This window comes from Centroberyx affinis, unplaced genomic scaffold (genome assembly GCF_046629955.1).
Source record: "Centroberyx affinis isolate AG114_WGS23_722 - 3 ecotype Tasmania unplaced genomic scaffold, CSIRO-AGI_Caff_v1 ptg001754l_1, whole genome shotgun sequence".
Classification (NCBI taxonomy): Eukaryota; Metazoa; Chordata; class Actinopteri; order Beryciformes; family Berycidae; genus Centroberyx; species Centroberyx affinis.
In genome coordinates this window covers 60,531-72,246 of record NW_027280155.1, presented here as the reverse complement: position 1 = coordinate 72,246, position 11,716 = coordinate 60,531, and the positions used below count along the sequence as shown (strand labels likewise).

General features: G+C 42.5%; 1 protein-coding gene and 1 pseudogene across 1 annotated transcript; both read right to left on the bottom strand.

Moving 5' to 3' along the window:
• Positions 1 to 1,502: 1,502 nt before the first annotated feature.
• On the bottom strand, positions 1,503 to 4,126 carry LOC139652074 (platelet-derived growth factor receptor-like protein). Its single transcript, XM_071529022.1, has 7 exons — positions 4,003 to 4,126; positions 3,553 to 3,719; positions 3,208 to 3,350; positions 2,811 to 2,962; positions 2,379 to 2,672; positions 1,832 to 1,971; positions 1,503 to 1,739 (listed from the first exon to the last, which is right to left on the bottom strand). The coding sequence occupies exons 1-7, from the start codon at positions 4,082 to 4,084 to the stop codon at positions 1,530 to 1,532; spliced, it is 1,188 nt and encodes a 395-aa protein (XP_071385123.1). The 5' UTR covers positions 4,085 to 4,126; the 3' UTR covers positions 1,503 to 1,529.
• A 2,322-nt stretch (positions 4,127 to 6,448) lies between these two features.
• LOC139652073 (cationic amino acid transporter 2-like) lies at positions 6,449 to 11,085 on the bottom strand (annotated as a pseudogene).
• Between the last annotated feature and the right edge of the window lie 631 nt (positions 11,086 to 11,716).

Genomic DNA, 11,716 nt, shown 5'->3' with positions numbered 1-11,716 from the left:
GCCATGCATCTATACTGACACAGGTTTCGGCTGCATCGCTGCATGCAGCGGAGCTCGGATCACGAAAAGATCAGAAAAATTGGCGCTCACCATATTTTGCATGCAGGACATCTCTTGATCAACACCGGGAGTCTGCTGCAGTTTCTGTCTCGGTGCTGTAGCTGCTTATATAATGAAACAAATGGCGCATACGTGGCTCCGCAGATTACTTCCAGGGACTTAGCAGAGCAGACAGTGATCAGCCTGCTGGCCGAGTGGAGAGAGGCGCAGACTGGGACTGTCTCTTTTCCTCTCCGAGATTTGAATAGCTGAGAAGGAGCAGAGAAGGCAGGGAGACATGTGCTTGGTCCCCGGTAACAGACTGACAAACTTCAGATGACAGTGTGACAGCGCCATCTAGCGCCGAGACAATTAGTTGCGCCCGACAAACAGAAATCCAGACGCAGTCATATGGGGTTAGATTTGTCTAATAAATAAATAATTGCACAAAACAAGTTTCACAAACAGATGATCATGTATATGTATATCACAACTCGTGAATAAACAAGGATGATCACAAATGTATTTTCCTGTCCACAAACAAATGCCACTTAACTTGAATAAATGTGAAACAATTCCATATATTTCCTTTTATGAGCCTATTTGCAAATGCTATATAAATAGGCTGCATGCTAAATAAAGATGTGATTATATTGTCAGCAAAGCCTGACAGTGTGATCATTTCTTTATATGATATATTTCCAAGTTAGAACTTTGTTTTTCCAAAGTTACAGTATATGCAAAATAATAAAATAAAAATATAACATACAATTATATATATATATATATATATATGTGTGTGTGTGTGTGTGTGTGTGTGTGTGTGTGTGTGTGTGTGTGTGTGTGTGTATATACATATATATACATATATATACATACACACACATATACAGTATATATATATATATATAAATTGTATATTATATTCTAAATTAAAATATAGTATTATTATATGACTTCCTTTTATAAATGTTTCATGTGCATATTTACATAAAAAATATATGTGATTTTTCTTTTTGCATTTATTTACAGGTTGTTGAATCTGCATCACAAGACAGAATGAAAGACAATTCTCTGGATTCATGCAAAATAAGGGGAAATAGGCACAAAAAGACCATGTGTGTATAAAACTATTTAATATACAAGCATATGATGCACAACAATTTCCATACTGAAAAAACCCACAAAGACTCAGCTATATCTATTCCAACATACATTGTATTGTGCGCCCATTATTCATATAGCTACAAAAGTTTAAAGGTTGCCAGAACATCTTTTGCTGTGATTATGTATTCATGTATAGATAACTGATAAAATACTGTTAAATGCTGTGGCGGAGCAATTTGCTTCCCAGCTGGCCTCCAAAAATGCTTTTAACCCAAATGCCCCCTCCCCCCCCACCTCTCTCTCTCTCTCTCTCTCTCTCTCTCTCTCTCTCTCTCTCTCTCTCTCTCTCTCTCTCTCAGTAATGTGATCCAGTCGTTAATGGCTCATGGCTTCTTAGGCTTGGCTTTGGCGACCACTTTAACGGTGGTGGATGCCGACTTGGCTCCTTGCAGGTTCTGAGCCGTGCAGGTGTACGTTCCCTGGTCCACTTCCCTCACCTCCTCCACCAGCAGGACGGACTGAGACTGCTGCCGGGCCGCACCTCCTCCACCGTCCGGCCTCACGCTCTCCTGGGTGTACGGAGGCCTGCCGATCTGCAAACCAACCAGCACGGGTGACCCGTTCAGTATGGAAATAAAACACATGAAGCATAGGAGTGAAGCTGTAGTCTCCCTGAGCGTCTGACCTGCTGTCCAGGATACTCCCAGGTGAAGTCGACGACCACGTCCTGCTCCCCCATCACGGTGCAGCTGACATGCAGGTTCTCTCCCAGAGCCACCGAGCTCGATGAGGCCTGGATCACTGGGGCGGGAGGAGCCATGGGGTCTGATAACAAATGTAGAGTTGTTGTAAACAATTGAGTAGAGTTGTTGTAACAATAAGTAATAAGTTACACCAAACAATCATCCAGCAGCGATTTGTATTCAGCAATTTAATGTGTCTGTGCCCTTTCTGTGTGGAGTTTGCATGTTTTCACCATGTTTGTGTGGGTTTCAGTTTCCTCCCACAGACCAGAGACATGCAAGTCAGGTGGATTGGGAAATCTAAATTGTCCATAGGTATGAATGTGAGATGATTGTCTATCTGTGTTAACCCTGTGATGGACTGTGTTTCCCTGCCTCCTGCTCAATGCATGCTGGGATAGGCTCCAGCCCCCTGTAACCATGAACAGGAATAAGCAAAATGAATAACTGAATACATGAGGGAATGAATGTCTCTGTGGCAGAACTCACAGTTGACGTAGATGAGCATGTACTTGGTGGAGCTCTGCCTCAGGTTTCCCAGGCTCGCCACGCAGTACAAGGCTCCGGCGTGATGAGGCCGGGGCCGGTGGATAGTGAAGCCCCGCCTGACGTTAAAGGAGATCTCTGCCCCGTCCACCGCCACCTCCGACGGGGGGAACTCGCGGTGCAGCGTCACCTTGGCCTCGGGTGACGTCACCTGGCAGGGGAGGAGCGTCGGCCAGTTGGTTCGCAGCTGAATCACCTCGTAGTAGTCGGATGACGGCACAAACAGCTCTTGTGGGTCTAGTTAGTACAGGGAGCAGATACGGCAAATCAATGATAAGATAACATGACTTCCTGTCTGGTGGTGGTAAAATAAAGCAGAGGCCTGCAGTTCTGAGAAGTGCGTATTCAAGCTGCAATAAAGATCATTTATTGTACCAGGAAAGAAGACAAAGACTTTGACAGCTTTGTCATACTCCTTCCTGCAGTCGGTGTCTTCACAGTACATAGGGTAACAAGTGTACTCCCCTGTGTCTGCACCCGTACTGTTGACTAATGTCAGAACTCCATATCTCTCATGTTGGACAATTCTGTGGAAAATATGAAACAGTCAAACAACATACTGATTTTCCAACAGGCTTTGTCAGCAATCATACTGGGTAATCATGACTAATCATTCTCTGTAATTAATCATCCGGGGTAAGCATGAGTAATCAGTCTGGACGGTCACTGGTAATCATTCTGCGTGAGCCTTATCAACTGAAGAATAAATTGTACAGTGTGTACTGTGTAATAAATATTAACTAATGCATTGCCATAAAGCAATGCTGCCTACCTGAGCCTCCCATCATCATCCTCCTCCAGGTAAGAGGGAACGCCCCACTGGACAGGTTTGCCCTTGCACCTCAGCTCGAGGATGCTTCCTGCCTGCACACTCAGGGTCTCACCCAACTTCTTGAACTTACCCTTGTTCAGCACCTACATTTGTCAGATACAAGAACATACATAAAAGTTACTTACACAGACAGAATCATGTGTCTCAATAAATGGCTGTTTTATCTGAGAGTCAAAGTGGTTTAGCATCCTTCTTTTGAAAATACATAAAAGTTATTCCGGTCACTCTTTGATACATGTAAACTATCAGAAATTATTTTGTACTGGAAGTTGAAACATGCTGCACCTGTGTGAGTAAGGTCTGTCCCTTGGCTGCAGGTGTAGCTTTGACCTTGGGTTTAGCTGTTACAGCTCTGGGCCCTTTGTTTGTTGCTTTCCCTAGTTTGGGTTTAGTGGGCTTGGGCTTCCTCCCTGGAGTGGTCCTGTGTTCTTGAGCATCTTTTTGACAATACCCTGCAGAGTAAAGTACATAATACAGCATCAAAATATCACAAATGCAGATACACTCACAAGATGAGTCATATGAACTGAGCAATAACCACTCACTATGCTTACAAAGATGAATATGGCAAGACTGCTATATATGGCATTGGTGAGGCTTATCATTTCAGTAAAATTTCTCTATCAGATCCCAACTTCTACAGTAAGCCGTATCTTGTATTAGGCCGGCGGAAATCTACCTCCCTTTGTACCTCTAGGAATGCATGTTCAAAGAACCGCTCAGCAAGTCACTTACCTAACTCGAGGATTAGAGCACAAATGAAGAGAGCGCTCAATACCAGCCTCCACTTCGCCCCAAATAATTTCACCAAAAGCATGACCGATCTATGGATTATTATGGCGGTCTGTGGATTATTAGTTCATGTAGTTCAACACAGTTCACAAGAGAACGCACGGCAGAAACCAGAAGAAGAGGGAAAGGGGAGAGAGAAGGCGAGAGAGGAGTGAAGGAGAGAGAGAGAGAGAGAGAGAGAGAGGAGGAGGAGGGCAGCGCTCGCAAAGTGAGGTCAGCTGTTTAACGGAATCACACAAATTCCTCCTCCTGAGAGTGGCATTAGTACCCCAAATTCCTCCTGACTGGCTCAATGGAGCCTTTCAAGCTTGTCCGGACCAATGAGGGCCCAGAGACAGAGGCCCCTCCGTGTGGAATAGCACAGCCTGTTTGCTTAGCTGCTGGACTGGAAGTGCGCTGGCCCTCCAAAGCACACCACATACCCCAGAAAGGGACTGCAGCAGGGCTTTTAAAAAACATTTGGTGGCCAACAAATCAAGTATCCTTCAAATATTAATTGTCTCTTGACAGGTAAAACAAACAGAAGACTACACTTCATCTAGACTCATCAACACAAAACTGATCTTGTAAGCTTTTGGGATTGTCATTTTAAATTATATTATATGAATCTGTTTTGTGAAGCATACAACTCTTTCTTTTGATGTCTTTTTGCAATACATCATATATTAAGGATGCTGTGAAACACTCTCTGACATCCCAACATTCTTGTTCATTGACTGTGAAAAGAAGAGTTCATGGAGTTGGATCGGGTCTGTTATTTCACTTTGGCGCTACTCAAATGTTGCTCTCAAGTGTGCAATGTCTCTACTCACGAATTAACACCAATGAAAGCGTGTTTTTCAAAACAAAAAAGCAAAGAAAATAATGTTTGAAGAGATCCATGACATACTGTACCTCTGGGAGAGACACTGTGGGATGAACAATCCAGACCTTTTCCTTTTGAATGGCTAACTGAGCCATGATTATGAACATGACACAGGTAAGCTCATGTGAAAGGTGCTATTGTTCTCTGTGAACGCTGGGTAGTCAGCAGTTTCTGGGTCTTTATACTGGATCAGGAACTGGGCATTATTATCAAATTGTCAATGGAAAAATGTGTTCCAGACCATCTTGAGAACTTGATTATTTATTTTTAATCAAGAGATACATTTACAAAATATCATTCATGAACATTTGTACATTTTCCATATTTACACTTTAAAACAATAAACCATTAATTAAGCAAATCTCCAAACAGGCTAAAAACAAATAATACAACATTCCACAAAAGGCATTCTCTATCTACATTTTACATCTATATACTGTAAATGTACCTCTGTATTTTGATATGTAAAAAACTAATTCTCATTTCATTTGTAAATCATAATTAGATCTGAATATTTTTTACATTTGTTATGAAAAATGTAAACTTTCTTTTTTATCAAACTGTAATAAAATGCTAATTATCCATAGAAAAGTGCTCAAGCCCTTTTTACACATATTTTTGCTTTGTTGTGAAAAATATCATCATTCCCTGTTCTTTGCTTTACATCTTGAACTTATGTTACACAGTGAAATGTGAAATAACACTTAAGTGAGTTTCTTTTTGTAACTACCAGAGAAAGAAAATGTTTATATATACAATCACAAACTGTATCACCATGTAATACAGTGGCAATGTGGAATAAAAGGCGTCAGGTCGGCCCATCTGTCCATTTGTCTGCACATCAACACATCATGCTGACACTCTCTGAAAACAGCAGAAACCAGAGGTGTGACCAGGTCAACTTTGCTCCAGACCAAAGTCAGTCTGAAGTCTTGAGGCACAAGTCTCAAGTCAAGTCCCAAGTCATTAATGTCAAGTCTTAAGTCAAGTTTCAAATCTAAACGTAGAATGCCAAATCAAGTCAGAACAAATCAAAATATCTAGGACTTTTCAATATCATTTTAATAGTATAAAAACGTGTTAAGTGCTTCATGAGTTTGATTTCTATAATCACTTTCAACTTCAATAAATTCAATAGTTCCATACAAATTCAAAAAACAGAATTTAAATTCAGTCTGGTGGAACAAATCTCATCACTTTCAATCTAAGTCATTTGCACAAACACAAGATCTTTTGTCAAGATTTTAGAAATCTTTTCAAGTCATCAAAGTACAAGTCAAAGTCAAGTCCTAAGTCACCAGAACCCAAGTCAAGTCAAGTCTCAAGTCTTCTCTTCATGCATCAAGTCAAGTCTCAAGCAATTAAAATTATGACTCAGTCTGACTGTAGTCCAAGTCATGTGACTCGAGTCCCCACCTCTGGCAGACACAGATCAGCACCAAGGCCAAGCAGAACAGTAGTTACGCACTTACAGTAGGTTCTTGCTGTAACATCTCAATCTATTTCCCTCCTTTCTGCCCAAGCTCAGAATTTCTCTTCTTTGATGATTTCTTTGTCTGTTTTGCCACTGATGGTTTCGATCTGCATCTGGCTGGACAGGAGACGCTGCTTTTGAACACTGTGACGGATCCCATAGCCAAAATAGATGAGGAACCCTGCAGAGAGAGGTGAAGGGTCATTACAATTCAGAATCAATCCTCTGAACTCTATGTTCTTTCATCTATGACTGCAAATGCATGCAGACTGACTCCAAGGTCTTACCCACTAACATCCAGACAGCGTATCGTAGCCATGTGTCTCCTCCTAACTGGACCATCAGGTAGACATTAATAAATAAACACACTCACTACAGGCAGGGCAGGAAGAAACGGCACCTATGAACAGAGAAAAGGGGGATATTAAAGGCTTTTCCAGTTGATGCTCATAACAAATAACACACTAGATTTCAGTCTGATCGCACAGATTTACACTTAAGATGTGCTCACCATGAAAGAAGCCCTGGTGGCATTCTGTGGGTTTCTCCACATAAAGAAAATGTTGACCACCACAATGAAGGCTAAGATGGCGACGCACACCAGACTCCACACTTCCTTCTGGGACAGAGCGTCTATGGCTTGGGTCAGGATGACACAAAGGGCAATCACACAAGCAACTGGAGAGAGAGAGACAGAGAGAGAGAGAGAGAGAGAGAGAGAGAGAGAGAGAGAGAGAGAGAGAGAGAGAGAGATGAAAAAGATTCATTAGGGATATCTGAATGAGAGAGATTTGTGGACCAGAAAGAAAGGCCAAGAGAGAGAGATTAAGAAACAAATGAGAAGCCATGGATGTGTTGGTATTTCCGCTTCACTTACTAGAGAATACAGTCAAGCTTGTGACTGTTCTTGAGGTGTCTGTAGTGGGAGATGAAGGAGGCTTTAGGCAGCCAAACTTGGTGTTTGATTCTCTGATCTGCAGTTCATCGTCTTCATTTGGACCCACTTGGTACCTTGATTGCAAAGATGAGAAAAATAACATGGGATATGTTCCTTTTGCTTGATCAATATTCAGGGTAAAAGGCCGAAAGTGTGTGAGAAAGAGTCATAAGTACCTCAGTATTAGAATGCATATGGCCACAAGTGTGTAAGCAAACAGAGTTCCAATGGACATCATGTCCACCAAGGCTTTCAGGTCAAACAGCAGAGCCATGATGGCTGAACACAAGAAAGAGGGAATACAGAGTTACTTCAAGGCCATAAACGTCAGCATGCGTGTAAGCTCATGAGTCATGAACCGCTGGAAATGTTAATTCAAGCTAGAGAAATCCTCCAGCAAGACAGCCGTACCTGCCACGATTCCAGATGACAGTGTGGCGATGACAGGACTCCCCCTGGTGCTGACTCTGCTCAGGGGTTTGAAAAGCAGACCGTCTCTCGCCATGGCGAACAGCACGCGGGGCATCGGGAACATGGAGCCCAGCAGACTGCAGGGACAAACACAATCTTTTTATAAACACCAGCACAACTGCTTTTTATTTCAGGAACACAAATGAACAGACAGATAGGCATATGAGCCACAACCAGCAGCTAGTATGGGTTGGTCTGTTGGTCCGGCCCAAAAAAATAAAAAAAGTTGTGCTGGTTTTCATCATCTGTGTCTTTTGACCCTAAACTTGTTGGACTTGGGGGAGAGTTTCCTATTAATTGGTTATGTCACTTAAGCCCCCCTCTTTCCTGATTGGATGTATTGATCCTGAAGTTGCACTGAGATACGTGATATTGCCTGTATTTGTTGACCCAAAAGTCACATTTACATGAGTGACAGCTCAGGAGAGCAATCCCAAAGCTGCCTAGCCAAAGCCTTGAGAGAGTGTCCTATTGATTGGTCATGTCATTTAAGCCCCTCCCCCTTTCCTGATTGGCTGTTCTTTCGATCATCTATATCTATTTATTCTAAAGTTGCATTGAGATTGGCGATGACTCTGACTAAGGAGACAGTTTCCTATTGATTGGTGATGTCATTAATGACCACCCCTGTTTCCTGAATGGCTGTGTTTCATTGTCTCTATTGATCACAAAATTGCATTAATGATAACTATGTTGAACTCAATTTGCAGGACTCAACTGATAAATGTATCCTCACACTGTATATACAAATTTAGAGAGAACACTTATGTGATGGAAATAGGATGCATTGTCTTGAGTAACCAATAAGCTGTATTAGGCTTTCGTATTTGGTTTCATAAAGACAAATCGCTTATCACAAATTACATGCTTGTATTAATATTTTACACCAATCAAACCCCATGACCCCAACTGTAGGAGTTCCTCACCTGGTAGAAAGGGCACACAACGATCCCACAGCCACTGCGTATTTGGCGGGACCCCAGCCAATGTATTCAAAAGCCACTGGCAGGGGGCTTTGGACATTGAGCAAGTAGTAGGGCATCATCAGGGTGAGAGCAGCAGACACAGCAAAGTAGGCCAGGAAACAGATGAGCAGCGAGGCCACGATGCCCAGGGGAATTGACTTTTGGGGGTTCTTCACCTCCTCACCTAGGAAGAAGGATGCACAGAAGTCAGTGATACTTTTAATGTTAATCCCCCTTTGGCGTGGAGTAGAGGTTTGGGTGTTTCCTGAAAAAAAGGCCCTGCCAAGACCCAGCATTAGTTTGACACTTAGCTTGGAGAATAACACAACATTCTCTGTTTAAACACAGCTTTTACATTTTCACACGTGAGGCACAAATAAGATCAGGGTTTATGGTTTTATATAATTATTGCTTAGAGTAATTAAATGACTACATTTCAACCCATTTAGTGGGACATTTTATTACATTTTTACAAGTTATTACATTATCCAGTAGATATTACATTACCATAGCTGTGTAATTGTTTCTTTATCTTATTTTTATTTTGTAGAAAATACTTATGGCTAAAAGCCTACTTAAATCTAATAACCATATACAAGCTAACTGATACTGCATGAAGTCTTTTCCTCTCACTTGTTGTGGCAATGCAATCAAATCCAACGAAGGCATAGAAACACGTTGCAGCTCCGGCCAGAGTGCCATCCATGCCATAGGGGAAGAATCCACCAACTCCATACTCGCTTGTAAGATTGGCTGTAGAGCTCAGGTTTCTGCATGGGAGTGAGCATTATCAGGTTTATTTAAGACAACCATGTCATGTATGGCAGGGCAATACAAACTAGGATTGAGAGGATCCTGCACACACCTAAACACAGATAGGATTATATTGCTGTTAGACATTACTTGAGTTCTGCTGTTGCGTTCAGCACAGCCTCTGTGCTGATCTGCCAGTTGGCGATGTCTCCCTTGATGAAGCCAGAAATGATGACGAACAGCAGCACCAGGATGTTGATTGCGGTGAAGACCTTGTTGACTGTTGTTGACTCTTTCACTCCAAACGCTAGCAGGCCTTCATGGAAAACAAGGTGAATGTTGTTGTTTTTTTTACCTCTTTCCTTTATGGTCACCATGTTCTGTTCTACTGTTCTGTTGCCAGAACTGTCAATAAAGTGACATTACCTGCCAGCAGCATGATGAGACCAGCAGCAAAGAAGTCTGGGTAGGGTGCCAGGCCGGGGAGGCCCATGGCGGTGTGTTTTCCAAAGAACGCAGCCATGACGCCCCCGATGAGGTCATCAAAGGTGCCACTCCATGCCCGTGCAACACTAGATGTCCCTGAGGAGATAATGAGAGAAAGATGCAATAAACTACTCAACCTGAGTCACCATTTAATTATAGTCATAAATAGAAAGACAGTGATGGTGACATTTCTGTACCCGAGTCATTTAAACTTTACAGCTTATGTAATTTTGAACAGCGCTCTTGGTTTCAGGCTTATAACATGGCAGCAATGAATTTAACAAGCTGTGTAACAGCACTGTAAGTGGCAACTGCTAAACTTTCTCTGTTGTGAGAACCATTACAAATCTGCTTTTACAGCAGGTGAAAGGTTACAGGATGTATTAAAGTCTCGTGTTTATGGTTGATCATTTATGGGCCTCAGTGTTCTCAGCGAGCCAAACATGTTACACAAGAGAATCAGTATAGATCAAGTTCAAATCACATCCTATGCAATTTTGGCATTTACAGTCAAAGGCATTAAGATAACCATTTAACACTTTTCAATTAACTTTTGATAAGGAACTACTAAAATCAGATTTGTTCTCTGAAACTGAGATTTATAACCCATTGAATAATTAACTGCTACTTGATAATGTAATAATATGTGCAAGCAATACCCCAGTCTGTGTATCAAAACAAAATCCTGTGTATCATACTTGCCTATGACGTAGGAGAGCAACAGATTCCATCCAGTGATGAATGCCAGCAGCTCTCCGACAGTCACATAGCTGTACAGGTACGCCGAGCCTGTTTTGGGAACCCGAGACCCAAACTCTGCGTAGCACAGCCCGGCAAATATGGAGGCCAGGGCCGCGATGAAGAAGGAGATGATGATGCTGGGTCCGGCGGTGGCTCGGGCCACCTCTCCGGACAGGACGTACACCCCGGCCCCCAGGGTGCTGCCCACCCCCAGGGCCACCAGGTCCAGGGTGGTGAGGCATCGGTTAAACGTGGACTGCTCTCCCTCGGGCTCCAGGGGCTTCCTCCGAGACAGGCTGAACAAAAACGACTTGAAGGCTCCGCACGGCATGCTTGCAGGGTTCACGCAGTGGGACTGGCTGAAAGATGAGGGAATTAAAGAGGAAGCCACAGGTGGGAGTGCAGCGAGCGAGAGAGAGTAAGTGGGAGTGAGAGTGAGGGGAGTGGAGGTGGGTAGGAAGGACGGATCAGCAAACATGTCAGTGAATAATTCACTGGTATGTCAGGTCATCTCCAGTGTAAAGCATTTCCTGTTTACAGCAACATTATTCTCTAATTCTATTTGAATAAGTGAACAGTGCACAAACAAGTGTTTTTACTTAACACTGATTCAAACTCTTATCTTAAAGGAGACCACTAACAAAGAGGCTGGAAAAAAATCATTAAATTTATCAGTTTTGCATATACATAATGGAGTTCACAAGATAAACAGAAACCATGAGCTCTTTTATGGACCACCATATCAGTGCCCCTAGTTCTAATAACAACCCAATAACCTTGAACCTTTTCTCATAACCGATGTTTCTTCACATCTAAACTGAGCACAGAATGGGAATTCATTCACTTACCTGTTCTATGTTATTCCCTGACTCGGAGGTGTGCTTAGGAGAAGACAATTATTCCACTAAACCCCTTATTCTTTTATATGTGCCCTTCTTTATCACCCCTCTGATATGATAGTGCTG